General features: G+C 36.4%; 1 protein-coding gene across 1 annotated transcript in view; it reads right to left on the reverse strand.

Annotated features, from left to right (window-relative positions):
- Positions 1 to 264: 264 nt before the first annotated feature.
- chl1a (cell adhesion molecule L1-like a) overlaps positions 265 to 16,354 on the reverse strand; it is a 38,071-nt gene continuing 21,981 nt past the window's right edge. Inside the window, exons 20-26 of the mRNA XM_079402843.1 lie at positions 15,370 to 15,485; positions 14,936 to 15,140; positions 14,511 to 14,633; positions 13,393 to 13,566; positions 7,453 to 7,578; positions 6,586 to 6,658; positions 265 to 2,452 (exon numbers count right to left, since the gene is read on the reverse strand). Of these exons, the coding sequence (XP_079258969.1) occupies positions 2,251 to 2,452; positions 6,586 to 6,658; positions 7,453 to 7,578; positions 13,393 to 13,566; positions 14,511 to 14,633; positions 14,936 to 15,140; positions 15,370 to 15,485 (1,019 nt within the window). The 3' untranslated portion in view covers positions 265 to 2,250. The remainder of the gene's footprint in view (positions 2,453 to 6,585; positions 6,659 to 7,452; positions 7,579 to 13,392; positions 13,567 to 14,510; positions 14,634 to 14,935; positions 15,141 to 15,369; positions 15,486 to 16,354) is intronic.

Genomic DNA, 16,354 nt, shown 5'->3' on the forward strand with positions numbered 1-16,354 from the left:
AAGTGATCCGCGAAATAATTTGCTATAGCCTACCATATTTTTCAGACTGTAAAGTCACTTTTTTATCATGATACATACTGTGATTTATTCCAAAGTGATTTATATGATGCAATTAACGCCAAATAATCTAAATGTAGACTTTTTAAAGTAGGCGCGTCAAGTATTCACTGTGGATTGGTTCGTGTTTGCGGCGTGCGACAGAAAGATGTTAAGGGAAACCGAGATGTGCCAAAAGTGTTGCATGCTGTTGTTTTCTTTATTTTTCAAAGGCATGACATTTAGTAGTTATTTTGAAATGTACACAAATAAAATGATAGAGTATTTCGTTATTTTCCCTGTTCCCTGTCCCCTAAATTCAGTAGCTATTTAGAACACAAGTCACTGAAGGATAACAGACTCCCGTCCTCATTCAATAAATGAAGAACTAGCCTAACCAAACACCCTTTTCAAGCCGATCAAGAATACATAGAGATATAGCCTAAATCTAAATATAATAAATATGTTGGGGTTCTGTGTGGAATGAAGGTGTGATCATGTAATAATTTCCAATACTCTGCACCTAGTGCAGCTTCACACTGATTTAACTTTGCACAGCTAAATAAAACACGGGTGCTGATTAAAAGTTCTGAAATAAATAATTTTGTAAAATGCTTAGTTTGCACAGAAGAAAGCCCGATCTAGGAGCTTAAGAATCGGTATACTGATATAGCAGCAGAGGACTATTAGTTTCTTGAAAGGAAAAAATAAAATAAAATTCTTGAAAGGAACAGAGGAAAGACTGATGACGTCTGTCACGAATCTGGTCCATGCTCTCCTGTTTTACCACCACCAGAGGTCACCCGTTCACCACATTGACTCTCACACTACACAGCACACTGGACTCCATTTCCCACTATGCATTGCACAGATCACAGCTGTCACCATTCACTCATCACACGCACCTGATGCTCATTTCACAATCACACACACTATTTAAACCATGGACTTCCTCAGCATCAGGGCCGAGTATTGTTAGCGTATATCACTCATCTAGAGATAGCAACTTTACAGAGCCATTCTTATAGTCTTAGTCTTGCCTTGTTTTCCTGCCGTGTCTGACCCTGCCCGTGTTTCCTGGATTAACCCTTCGCCTTGCCGTTTGGACTGTGTTCGCTCCCCGTTTGGATTATTGCTCTCGACTCTGGATTCTCTCTCTGCCTTGCCCCTTTGGATACTGTTCGCTCATCATTGATCCACGCTTGCTCCACGGATTGCTCTGTCTTGCCCTTGCCATACCTGTTTGCCGATGTCTGACCCTGCCTGTTTCTGACCATGTTTTTTAATAAAGCCTTGCATATGGATCCGCATGTCTCACGTCTCGTCAGCCCCGTAACAACGTCACTGGTTCAGATTTGGTTGACCAATCGGCAGAAAGGGGCGTCTCATGACCGCCCACAAGGGGAAAACCACGGGTTTTCTACCCGTGAACCAAAAAATGAAAATCAAGCCAAAATCTTGTTTTTGCACATTTCTGAACAAACGAAAAAAATCGAAAATAGGCGCCGTTTTCTCATTTTTCTACTAACAATATTAATAAAAAAAACTAATGATCGGATGATACATGGACCGTTTTAGTTTACCATAAATGTTTGTCAATATTTTCAAAAGTACACTTTAACCATATTTCAAAGAGAACAGAATTCTGAAATTATACAGAAAGATGTACTATTTAAGTGGGTCAAGAAACAATCTTAAATTTAAATAGATTTAATATAAATTTAAACTAAAACAGATTTTATTTAATTGCAAAGAACATAATTAAGTGTCCATTACAAACCATTACAGTCAGTTTGCGCTTAAGTATTCTTTTAAAGTATACATTATTTCTATAGTAAGTACTTTTTTTTAAAGTATGCTAAAGTGTACTTTATATAAGGGTATATACATATTTTTGTCCTTTTTTGGAGCTTTGCACTCTGGTAACCATTTATTGTTATTGTAAGAAAAGAGCAGCATGAACATTCTACTAAATGTCTAAAAGACAGTCGTACCAGTTTGAAACAGTACAGCGCTGAGTAAATGATGGCATAATTTTCATGTTGGCCGGAACTATAACCTGTCATCACCCTTCATATTAATACTGTAAAGAAGTGGCTATTCACGCAAAAGCAAACTCTGTAAAAAACATAGGCACATTCATGGTACATCTTACAAACAAACCTCTCGTTCTCCCTGTAAAATAGTTTAAAAGTTCCTAAGGTTGAACCAGCATTAAGAAGTCACCGGGGCATGTCCATTCACCTCCGTGGACACCCTACGCTTGTATCCTGAGTACTCGCCGATGAACGACCCGTCTTCGTTGAACTCGCAGTCATCGTCCTCCGACATCACAGAGCTGTCCTCGCTGCTATCATCCGCTTTGATGTCTGTGAACAATTGCTGACTGCTCTTCAGCGGCTTCTCGTCGTTGTCACTGTCAAACAGCAAGAAAAATGAGTCAAATTCAGCTCAGAGTGACTAGGATGATGATACTAGTCGAGGCTGGCAGACAGAGCTGGTGGGGAAGAAGGGTGCAAGGGAAGGATGCAATCACTGCTTTCTGCTAATTACTAATTGCAAAGACTACAAGGCCTGATGGCAATTCTCAAAACTAGAGAGAGGGAGAAAATTGCTGAGCGCCGGTCATGCCAGCCAATGAGAGGACCGACTTAAGAGAATCTTTTGTGTGCCTGTAGACAAACAGCCTGTCAGGTTACTTTAGTCCCTAAGGAATGATGGGACAAACCAAAATTAGCTGCCAATTTGAGAGCAGGCACACTGTCAGCAAGCAGGTGTCTATAAGGAGACAGGGGGTCACCTCGTAAGCTCCCAATTACTATGAGATGCCACAACATCTCGGATAGCGATAAAATAAATCCAGACAGAACATTTATTAGGATAAACTGACATTTGTCCTCTTTTCATTTTGGAAATAATAGTCCTGCTGACCACAAGAGAACAATTCACAGTAAGGAATGTATTGCATCATCTCTCCAAAATATTTAGTTAGTAACATGTAGAAATTAGATGCTTTTGCAGATTAATTGGTGCAGATAAAAACTAAAATAATTTTAGCAGAACTTGTTGTCATTATATATCTCTTATGCTCACCAAGGCAGCATTTATTTGATCAAAAATACAGCAAAAATAGTAATATTGTGAAATATTACTACAATTTAAAATAACTTATTTTAAAATAACTCCAATTCAAAATAAGTTAAAAAAAATCCCTTCAAACCTTCTCATAATATTCTGATTTGCTGCTCAAGAAACATTTCTTATTATTATTTATGTTGACAACTGCTTCATATTTTTGTGAAAACCATTATAGTCACAGTACTATTCAAAAGCTTGGGGTCATCAATATTTATTTATTTGTTTGTTTTAGTGCTGTCAAACGATTAATCGCAATTAATTGCATCCAAAATAAAAGTTTTTGTTTACATAGTATATGTGTGTACTGTGTATATTTATGTATATATAAATAAACACACATACAGTATATATTTTGAAAATATTTACATGTATTTACATGTCTGTATTTGTATTCATATAATTTATATTATAAATAAATATTTAATATGCAAATATAACACTTTTCTGAAATATATACATGCATGTGTGTGTATTTATATATACATAATAAATATACACAGTACACACACATTATGTAAACAAACTGTTATTTTGGATGCGATTAATCGCGATTAATCGCTTGACAGCACTATTTTGTTTGTTTATTTATTTATTTTTGAAACCAATACTTGTATTTAGCAAAGATGCATTAAATTGATCAAAAGTGACAGTAAATGGGTCATTCCACGTAATCGGTGCCTTTTCCACTTGGAAAAATAAAAAATTTAATTAGTTTAATCAACATTTTTTAAATATCCATGAAATGAAGACACCTTAAAATGACAAGAAATTGTATTGTGCCATCTCAGGCTATGTAATTTATTATTTTATGACTATTTTTCTAGTCAACCCTGTTACCGACACAAGCGTTACTAGATACTGTTAATTAGAACTGTGTGATAGTTTTCACATATATGAGCAGCATTTTAGTTCCTCTTGTCACTGGGATTGTTTCACGTTTTGGATTTTTCTTTTTATATTTTTATATTTGTCATACAGATCATGTGTGGAGACGTGCTGATATCGTGTTTGATCTCGTTCTGTATCACGTATCTTGTCAGTGTCGGTGCTTGTTTGGCCATTTGTTGTGAAAAAATAAGGAAAGTGTGTCCAGCTAAGTTCAATTAGTATTTTGTTAGATGGGTATAAAAAAAAGCTTAGTTTACCGCGGCAGTTGTCGTGTGAAGTCCTCCTCGTGTGATGACCGTTATCAGTATTTGCAAAATCCTTTATCAGTCATCCTGTAATATATCTAATATCGTTAGATATTACATATATCTTAGGATCTAACGAATATCGTTAGATCCTAAGATATATGTAATATATCATATATCTTAGGATCCCAGAATTCAGTGCACTATATCATATTTCAGTGCATCAAATGAATATCACCAATGGTGTAACACGATAAACCTGCTCTTCTATTCCCAAAATTGTAATAAATCATTAGCCTCCTTGTGTAATCCAGAGTAAAGCAGTTTTGAAAGCCTCTGAGGCTACCGTCATACTCCACAGCTGGTACGGGACACACTTCCCTATCTGGTTTCTTCAGTTAGCAGATGTTTGAGTGTGTCTGGTGCTGTAACTCCCCAAACAAGGGTAGCGTACAGATCAGACTCCAAGCCTCTGCTGAAGCTGCATTTCTTTCCTGAGGGAGGAATAAAATGGGCATCTCTGTGTCTAAGTGTAATGAGATGGAAACACATTTATGGATTCAAGCTACTCCGTTTGCGAGTATACAAGTTAACTGCACACAGCCTCCCTTTTCGCTCGCTTGTTTTCCACACAGGTTTTTAATGTGTCACTTGTCACTTTGCACCTGGTTGGTTGTTGTTTTCCAACATTAACTACATACTTTTTTATCCAACAAATTTCCATCACATTTCCAGTCATTTCTGATTATTGGATCATTTAAATGTACATCTATCTATCTATCTATCTATCTATCTATCTATCTATCTATCTATCTATCTATCTATCTATCTATCTATCTATCTATCTATCTATCTATCTATCTATCTATCTATCTAATTGCTAATCAGCCAATCACATGGCAGCAACTCAATGCATTTAGGCATCTAGATGTGGTGAAGACGACTTGCTCAAGTTCAAACCGAGCATCAGAATGGGGAAGAAAGGGGATTTTAAGTTATTTAAGTTACTTTGAACGTGGAATGGTTGTTGGTGCCAGACGGGCTGGTCTGAGTGTTTCAAAAACTGCTGATCTACTGGGATCTTCATGCAGAACCATCTCTACGGTTTACAGAGAATGGTCCGAAAAAGAGAAAATATCCAGTGAGCGGCAGTTGTGTGGACGAAAATGCCTTGTTGATGTCAGAGGTCAGAGGAGAATGGGGTCAGAACATTGGCTGGTCTGATGGGTCTCGATTTCTGCTGCTACATTCAGATGGTAGGGTCAGAATTTGGAAGAATTAAGGCAGTTCTGAAGGCAAAAGGGGGTCCAAACCGGTACTAGCAAGGTGTAGCTAATAAAAGTTGCCAGTGAGTGTATATACAAATATATATTTTTGAAAGAAGTCTCTTATGCTCACAAAGGCTTTTAAAATGTAATTTATTCCTGTGATTCAAAGCTTAATTTTTTGCATCTTTACTCCACTCTTCAGTCTCACGTGATCATTCAGAAATCATTCTAATATGCTGATTCAATTCTCGAGAAAAATGTATTATTTATATTATTAGCAGTGTTGAAAATTGCTGTGCAGTTTAATATTTTTGTGGAACCTGTGATACATTTTTTTCAGGATTATTTGTTGAATAAAAGATCAAAAGATTTTTTTTTTTTTTTAAAGCAAGTCTTGTCACTTTTGATCAATTTAATGTGTCCTTGCTAAATCAAAGTATTCATTTCTTTACAAATACTGGCTCAAAATTTTTTTATATATCAACGGATTTCCATTTGTATGTCAGATACTAATCTTTTAAAATGATAGCAATTAGCAAATCAACAGACTCTGACTTAAACACTCTCAAAGAGCAACATTTTGCATATGTAATATTTAAATGTATCTAGTTTATGAAAAAAAAAACATTTACATATTCACCAGAATGTTTCAGCCTTGATGTGGAAATAAGTAATATTACCAGATATTTTCAGCTATTTCTATGACTGAGGAACTCTTTTGAATCTGTTCTACTGGCTAAACGCAATATAACAACTACCAACATACACCGCAACACTAAAAATCTTACTTATGCTAAAGAAAGCTGCTGTTTACTACCTGTGTGGTGGCTAGTGAGCACAGAGTCAGTTCAAGCTTGCAGAGAAATGCTTTCCATGTGGCTCCAAGTAAATGGCGGGCATGTAGGGTTTATTTGCAGGAGATAAAGGCATTAAGAAATGATTTTACAGGAACTCAGTGAGACGAAGATCTTGTGTTCTGATCTATAACAGAACTAGTGTGGCTCTCTGACCTGTACTCGCAGGGAGATTCTTCCCCCATGGCGTGAGCTTTGGGATCAGCGGGAGTTTCCTCATTTTCCTTCACTGCAAAGAAAAAAACGCAAAGATGTTATTTATCATAAAATATCATTGTACTATTTTGGGAGATTTTATTTTAGTGAAATTACAACATCCACAAAGGATGCTTTGTACCGGTTTCACGGTTGCTTTTGAAATTTGTTGCCTTGATATCATTTAAAAAATGATAATATGATATCCATTTGTTTTGCAAATGCTGAGCAAACATTCAATGCTTCATATTCTCCAAATTTGGGAGAATATTTTCTATTTTGCTGTGTGGAAGCACATCAAGGACACTGACTGCCTTTTAGTTAAACTACTTTGTGCTGAACTTGAATGTAAGACATGGCCTTACTGGAGAAAACATGAATTATTTTCAGCTTGGTAAGCTATAAATAACCTATTTGTAAAGTATAGCTAACAGCCACAGTGATGTAAGAATAAAGTGTTTAAAATGGAATGCCTTAGGCTTTATTCCATAAGCTCCATAAGGTTTCTTACGCATTTTAATGCATGCAAGTGTCTGTTGCAATAATCCAGTCAGGACATAATTTGTTCTTGAATCCATTAAAAGCATTTCATATTGGTTAAATATACATGTGAAGAACAAAGGAAGACCAGTAGGAGCAGGTGAGGACAGGCTAATAAAGCTCACTGATCTCAGGTTATCTGTCTGACACTGCTAGTAAGTCTATGGGTTGGTGCGAAGGAGCAACACAACACAAAGCTAACTAAAGCACCAAGCTAAGGTGTAAACGCTTTGACTACAGAGCACTGAGAGCATGGACAGAGGTCTGTGTGAGCCGTTTATGTCTTACCTGCGTACTTGCCGCCTTTGTTCTTAAGCACAAAACAGCCGATGAGGACAAGCAGAGTTAGTAATGCCACCACGCACATCATCGCCACAAACCACTCCTGGGATGCCATGAGTATTTTGCTAGGCACTGCAAGGACAAGGGAGAGTTTGTTTTTGGAAAAATGTTATTTATGTTGTCAACTTGAAAATATTGGAGTCTTTTGGGTTAGAAGAACAAATTGTCAAAAGAGAACAATTAGAACACAAAAGAGTATTTAAATGGATCATGAACATTTTTAATTAAGTTTACTCCTTATAGCAAAAATAGCTCACTTCTGAACATTTGATGAATTGAACACATTTGCCACCGATTCTCTAGCATAAATGGCTCTTCTGTCTCAGAGGCTGTGGGTTTACTGACAAAATGAAATGATCAGGAACCCAGTTGCAAATAAATTTCCGTCACTTGTCCGTCGGAAGCATATGCAGAGCTGTAGGTGCTACATCTAGCAGTCATACATAATTCAGTGGCATTATCATTAGTTCTTCAGGTGTTTATGAATAACATTATCTACCCTACTTCCTCTGTATTACCTTGCACTGAATAGATGGGCCAAGTTTCTGTCAAATACACAGTAGGCATTGTTGAGATGTAGATGTTGGCCGTTATGTCCAAAGGTATGTCTGTCTGATATCAGAAAGTTGCAGGTAACAAGCTGTTTTACAGTCTTCAATGATCTTACGGTCTTCGGGTCATTTATTCTAGAGTGGAACTTGAGTTTTGAAAGGTAGAGTTTGCTCATAGATTAAGCTACTTGTGGTGAACACTAATTCATCACGTGTCCTGTTTACTGCTTCTATTATTACAGTGGTTATCAGTATATTATACAGATACAAAACAGAGTAGAAGGATGTAATACTCAAGGGCTAGTTCTGCCCAAAATGAAAATTCTGTCATTAATTACTCACCCTCATGTCGTTCCAAACCCACAAGGCCTTTGTTCATCTTTAGAACACAAATTAAGATTTTTGATGATTTCCGAGAGCTTTCTGACCCTGACTAGAAAGAAACACAACCTCCACGTTCAAGGCCCAGAAAGGTAGTAAGGACAAGTCATTAATTTGTATTCTTTGCGCATAAAAAATATTTTCGTAGCTTCATAACATTACTGTTGAACAACTGATGTCACAGGGATTGTTTTGACGATGTCCTTTCTGGGCCTTGAACATGTCAGTTGTGTTGCTGTCTATGCTGGGTAAGAAAGCTCTTGGATTTAATAAAAAAATATCATAATTTGTGTTCAGAAGATGAAAAAAGGTCTTATGGGTTTGGAATGACATGAGGGTGAGTAATTAATGACAGAATTTTCACCTCCCGGTGAACTATCCCTTTAACATTATATAATTTATTAAAATATACAGTTTTTGTTACCATGATGTACTGTTGAGACAATTTTTTTGGTGTAAAATTCTGGCAAGCTGCTGTTTTTTCCCCTGTAAATTTCACAGCTTTATTTTTAGAGCACATTCTATAAACCTATAATTGTAAAGTACAATATAAACTGCTTGCTCAATGGAATGGGAGACCTTTTTTATATACTCCTAGTGCTAATGCACCAACAGAAAGACTGTCACATACTATACCATGTCAGTGATACCTCTAATGCTGTTCTACAGGCTAAATTCTTTAACTTCTCACCTTTCCTGGTCTTTAAAACCTCTTCAAAAATGCTAGGGACATCAACCCTTTGTGAAACCTGCAGCCGGACTGTGTACACAGTTCCTGGGGTGAGCCCTTCAACGAGGTGGAAACCTTTAGATGTATTTAAAGCCTCTGAAAGCTGCCAGATACCATCACCTGAAGGAGTAACCGCATAACCAGATAGCGTTAGCCCACAACCCAGCAGAAAGAGGTTTTATCTATGATAGTGAAAAGCGACACTTTGAAAGGTTAGAAAAGTTGACAGAGTAAGATTGATAAAAGGGCTGCAAATAAAAATCCACAATGAAAATTATAGAGAATGATTTTCATTATCAGTTGGTCTGTATTTTGGGCTGTTTTGTAGGCAAACCGCAGATTTTGAAACTGTTGAGTGAATTCTTTTAGTTCTTAAATAGCAAATTATTAAGGATTTTCTGTATTAATTATACACAGGTATTTTACACATATTTTGTATTATGCATTTCATTGCCTTGCGTTTTAAACCCAACTGAAAAGGTACTGATAAGACATTATCCACTTTCTACTGATTTTTCCTTACAGCATATGTTTCTACAACACAAAGCTCATTTAACCATAATTCATTAAAACAATCTTATATTTATTTAAAATCATTAATTGAACATTACGGGGAAAAAAAGATGGAATTACTGAAAAAAAAAAGATTATTTTAAAGGGGTCATATGATGCGATTTTCAAGTTTTGCTTTCTCTTTGGAGTGTTACAAGCTGATTGTGCATAGATAAGATCTTGATATCAGGAATTGGATTTCTACTAGTAACAATGGTTATTTTAATATCAGCAATTACATTTCCACTAGTAACAATGTTATTTCTTGATACCAACAATTCAGTTTTAACTAGTTAAAATGCCAATTCTTGATATCACTAATTAAATTTCAACTAGTAAAAAACTATCATTCTTGATGTAATTGTATTTTCACTAGTTAATGTCACCATAGGCTGCCATTCAAAATCAGTTGTTGATATCAAGAATTAATTTCTTACTAGTTGAAATTCCAATTTCACCTATCACAATTCTTACAAGTAAAAATGTATATTCTTGATATCAACAATTTAATTGTCACTAGTGACAATGTTCATTTCTGATATCTGAAAATGTATTTCTGATATGAACAATTCGGAGGGTAATTTCTGATATCAACAATTGAATTATTGATATCAAAAATGAACATTGTCACTAGTGACAATTCAATTGTTGATATCAAGAATATACATTTTTACTAGTAAGAATTGTATTTCTGATATGTGAAATTGGAGTTTCAACTAGTCAGAAATTAATCCTTGATATCAACAACTGATTTTGAATGGCAGCCTATGGTGACATTAACTAGTGAAAATACAATTACAGATATCAAGAATTTAGTTTTTACTAGTTTAAATTTAATATGTGACATTAAGAATTAGCATTTTAACTAGTGGAAATGTAATTGCTGATATCAAAAATAGCCATTGTTACTAGTAGAAATCTAATTCCTGATATCAAGAAATAACATTTTAACTAGTAAAAACTGAATTGTTGATATCAAGAATTCATATCCTGAGAAAGAATAAAAGTCAAAACGGCTTGCCATACAGGGAGATGCTATGTGTTTCTAGGCGAAAGCAAAAGCACTTTATTTGGCCTTCCAAAAGTAGATGCATTTAGGAATCATTAAGATTACATCACAACACATTTTATGGACGACCATTTCATGAACCTAGGAGAGGAGGTAATTCTGACTTTGCTATGACAACCTGCTGCTCCTGAATCAGTGACTGTAAGTAAGTTTTGTTATTAGTTTAAGTATTTGCTATTGACTGTTCAAATGCAGAGTTTTGCGCATTGTGTGTGTGTGTGTGTGTGTGTGTGTGTGTGTCTGTGAGAGCGAGAGGGTCACATCACAGCAAGTCAGCTATCTTAATTGTGGCTTGTGTTCAAATACATACGAGCATCATCACTGTGTCTGTCCCGTGACTCTGTTCCCTTCTCGGGCTTGAACTGGTGGTAAAACTAAGGACATTATTAACTGTCTTTACTTTTATTTTGAAAGCTGAACCTCGCGATTATGGAAAGGGGCGTTACATTTCCGACGCGCTTTAAAATTGTCATGTAAATTGTAACCTTTATATTTGCATGTTTGCACACAATATATACAGTACATTGTACATATTTAAATTTGCACATTGATCAAAATGTTGAAAAGCCAAATTAATGTTAGAAATCATCAGATCCATCGATTTAAAATAGTTTTTAATTGCAGCCCTCAATAATACTTTCCAAGCTACGCTACAAATATGTCTCCAATTTACACAATGCTGCAAACATTAGATCCTGACAGATCAGTTCCAAGAGTAAGATCCTTACTGTGATTCATTATGGCAACATAAAGTTGTGAATCAGAACGTTCTCCTCTGGTTCTCCAGCTGATTCTTGCATAGGTGTCAGTTACAAAGGTGGATATGTTGAGCACAACTGAGAGAAATACATAGAGAAGAAGATATATAACAAAAGACCGGAAAGAATGAAATGCACTGTTAAAGAAAACATGAAGCTCTTTTGTAACATTTCAGAGTGAAAGAGGATATTTATTTTAGAAAACAATTATAAGGCAAGATTTCATGTTGACTCTAAATGTCCATTTCATTTAAGTATGGAGTTATGAAAATGATTGTTTAGGTAGATGAATGGATGAATACCTAAGATAGGATAGGTGGTATTGACAAAAGGAGTGTCCGTATTAGATGAGGTGAAAGAGAAAGGTTGCCCTTGCAAGAGAGAGAGAGAGAGTTCAAACCACAAATAAATGGGCCTAACAAGGCAAAAGTACTGTCAAGGCTTGACAGTTACTAAATGCTTTTTTGCATTTGTACTACGAGTATACAGCTGGTCTTTACTAAATGAATACCGTTGAGTGATGTGTTCCTGTCAGCAGCGAGACTGGTTTTGTCAACCCTGATAAAGACAGCATGTATTTGCTCTCTTTAGCAGGGGTTCAGGGACAGTACTACTGCCTCACAGAGGAGCTCTTAAAAGACAAAAGCAAATGCCAACAGCAACCAAACTGAAGTAAACTTGAACCAGCTGTCACTATGTGGATTTTTGATAGAAGAATATGCTCATTTTGCAGAATGTACACAATTATCTCCTTCACTGAAAATAGAGTTATGCTGGGCCTTTTGAATTTCAGCAACAACAACTAATGCTATTTATGTGACTAAAATTAGTGCTACAACTACTGACACTACTACTAGTATGACTAATGTTAAGACCTAAATATTTTTCCATGCCGTTATGAGTTTATGTAACTAATAATTTCATCTGGAGTTATTTTAGTCATTAGTTAATATACTAATTCATTTTTCAGTTTACAGAAATAGCTACAAATCTGCTAGTACATACTCAACTCAGAAGATGTCATCTCAGATGTTGACAGATCATCTTAAAAATACAGTAGAGACATGTTAAAATAAAACAAATATAATAATAAGATAAATCACTTCAGGTTTTATGTCCATAAGTTGACATATCTTACTGATAAATTAGCTTCAAATTGCATTTATCTGACCGAAAACGGCAGAAGGCATTTGAAATGCTTCAAAATTTTACATTTTCGAAATAAAAAATTACTATGTAAGCTGCAAAATGCTATAAACTACAGTATGTGATACATACAGCTCTCTGTCGAAGTTTCAGCTGAGCCTGTAGAAACTTCAGGATATGAATGTTCGGGCATTGTAACTAGTTCATGAGAAAGAGAAGTTGGTTGATAAGAAGACAGATCAGTTTAAACAAACCCATGGAGTATGAAAATATGAGCATAACAGAAAGAAATAGGCAATTCGTAACAAAATTGTGGCCTAGAGAAAAACTGTGACGATGATGCAAAATCAGTTATCCAGTAAATAGAAAAACATCAGTATGCGATTGTTTTTACTAAGGCACCTCATTGATTGGTCAATGTATTGGTCATTACACCCTTTTGGTCGTCAGATTTTTGCATGATAGCAATAATCTAATCATTCTCCTTTATGCAACAAGATCTTGCCAACAGCAACTCAGAGTTCCGTAACTGCTGCTTAATCACTTTCGAACACCTTGCGGCTGTGCTAATTAGAACACAACTAACTTTGCTTGAATCAGATGTTTGTGTCTCAGCATGGGCACTTCAAATCAGATTCTGATACCAGGTTCATTATAGCTCTTGGGACTCTGCTTATAGATGCTGCCGGGCACACTTACACGCTTCAGAGACGGTGCCTCCTTCCTCACTGATGGCTGACCCGCAGCCCACCTGCGTGCACGCACTCAAGTAGAACTTATACCAGTTGTCCTCCTGCAGATCACGCAAGACCCACTGTGTTGTATCTGGTGCACCGATGTTCACAGATTTCAGCTCACCCAGAGTCTCATTAACTACAAGAACAACAAGAAAGTTGAGTTTTAAAAGATTTAAAACATTCAAAAGTGTGGGGTCAGTAAGAAGTTTTTAAACAAAGTGATGCTTTTATTTAGCAAGGATGCATTAAGTTAATCAAAAATGACAATGATTTCTATTTCAAATAAATGCATAGTTCAGTCAAGAAATTCTTCTGAGTAGCTGACTGGCACAATCTGCCAGTCGTTCTCTATTTCCTGTCTACACAACCTTGTAAATTACCGTCCAGCACGGTGATCATTTTCTTTAGCCTTCCTCCTCCCCAGCACCACTTGTCTAGATCTGTTATGGGGTTCTTCCTACTTTACGTAATTTAAAATTATGGATTTACTATCATATCTAGTAAAATCAAAAACCTACGTACTCCCTATCCTTATCAATAAAATGCTGTTAATTCAACATTCAAGAAAGCATCGTCATGCTTGAAACCATGTTCTTCAAATGTTATGCTCATCAAGGAAATCTAAATAAAGACACTATAATACATTTCCACTTTAGTTAAGCAGCACAATTTTTTTTTTATTTTTTTTTTTTACCTGCGATTATAATTAAAAATGAAGAAATCAGCATATTAGAATGATTTCTGAAAGATCATGTGACACTGAAGACTGGAGTAATGATGCTGAAAATTCAGCTTTGCCATCACAGAAAAAAAAAAACATTTGAAAATATATTATAATAGAAAACGGTTTTTTTTTTTATGTAGTATCTCACAATATTGTTGTTTTTGACTGTATTTTTGTAATATATAAATACGGTCTCCTTGAACATAAAATTCTTCTAAAAAACATAAAAACATAATCAATGTTATAGACCCCAAACTTTAAGTAAATACACCAGAATATAGCACAGTTAAACAGGGATTATATAAAATTCACCGAGACAGATGATGTAACATAAGATAAATCTGTGAGAGTCATACCTGTCTGATATTGCAGCAAGTATCCCGTGAGAAAGCCGTTGGTTTTATGCGGAGGCGCCCACACCAGCGTGATGGAGTCTTTCTGAAAGTTTGTTGCTCTCAGGATGGGAGGTTGCTCAGGAGCTGTGGGAAGATGTCAAGTGCTATACTGGTCAGTATGTACCTTAAATTAGGAATATATTTCAGTGCAAAAAGTCTTTATTTCATAACCACCTACAATTTAGTTCAACTGCTGAAATAGCATTTCAATTAAGTCAATGTCATTCTTTTCACACCTCCTTTCTATCTAAATTAGTCTTATTATGTTCAGCAATACATTTGGGTGAATAACAAACTGTGTAAAATTCAACTGAATCTACACAAGAACTAAACAATTGCCCAAACCACTGAATTTCAAAATGTGTCTACTGTCAAAGCATTCTTGCCTCCCTGTGGAGTTGTGAAAGAGATGGGACTGCTGCTGGGCCCATTCCCTCTCCGGTTAAAGACGTTGACAGTCAGGTTATATTCAGAGAATGGCTTCAGTCCTGGCACCATGGTGTGACTCCTGTTTCCAGGGATGGTGAGAGACTGTCTCTCTGAGGGAATTCTCTTAGAGGTCAACAGACTTTGATTTTGCCACCAGTGCACCTGGGGGCAAGAGACGGAAGAAAGAGAAAGAGGGTATTTATGAGGAGATATATATATATATTTTATGGAAAAGAAAGCAAGAGTGAAAATAGAGGCAGAGAGAGAAAAAGGCAATAAGAAAACACAGTGGAGTCTATTAAATGCTACAAACAGCTTGTTTGTTGCTGAATGACCATCTGCTTTTGTCCAGCACCACAGGACCTCTGAACTGGAGGGGTTGGGAACTCACAGTGTATCCTCCAAGATGGCCCCTCAAGGCGGATTGGGGCACCGGTGACCAGCTGACCCTCAGCAGCGTAGAGTTCAACACCTCCACAGATACGTTTTCGGGAGCCGCCAAGGGCACTGGAGAGGGTAACAGAACGCAGATCTGTTTAAGGCTAAACTTTCCCAACTGATGCAAGAGAGTAACAGCTCACAAATCACACATACACAACCATTTCCTCAAGCAACTAGAGCCACTGAGGGGAAAAAAAAACAGACTGTAATTAGGTGACACACTAACTGTTTCCAGGAAAAGTGCACATGCTAACATGAAGCTATCCACAGAGACATGTGGGTTCATAGGAAAGGCTCTTTCAGGGATGCAAACTCATCGGGCATAAAAAAAAAAAAAAAGACATAGATGCAACCCCCTTTAGCTTTAAAATGTGGATTTACATATATAGTGGATATAGGATATAGTGAAAAACTCAACCTAGACTCTTTTACTTTAGTTGTCTCAGACCACATTCACACTGTGTTTATGGAACCCATTTAATATTACTATACCATAATAATAATAATAATATTTATTAAATTATTATTAATAATAATAAAATTAAACCAATAAATACATGTAGTATGCATTTATTTATTGGTTTAATACATTAAACCAATACATACTTGTGGCAGCCATATCACCCTGCAGCCCAAGACTGGTTGCCCACTGAAGCTAAGCAGGGTTGAGCCTGGTCAGTACCTGGATGGGAGACCTCCTGGGAAAACTAGGTTGCTGCTGGAAGAGTGTTAGTGAGGCCCGCAGGGGGTGCTCACCCTGTGGTCTGTGTGGGTCCTAACACCCCAGTATAGTGACGGGGACACTACTGTAAAAAGCACCGTCTTTCGAATGAGAGGTTGTGACTCTCTGTGGGCATTAAAAATCCCAGGATGTCCTTTGAAAAAGAGTAGGAGTGTAACCCCGGCATCCTGACCAAATTTGCCCATTGGCCTCT

Source organism: Barbus barbus (genome assembly GCF_936440315.1).
Source record: "Barbus barbus genome assembly, chromosome: 41".
NCBI classification, from domain to species: Eukaryota; Metazoa; Chordata; class Actinopteri; order Cypriniformes; family Cyprinidae; genus Barbus; species Barbus barbus.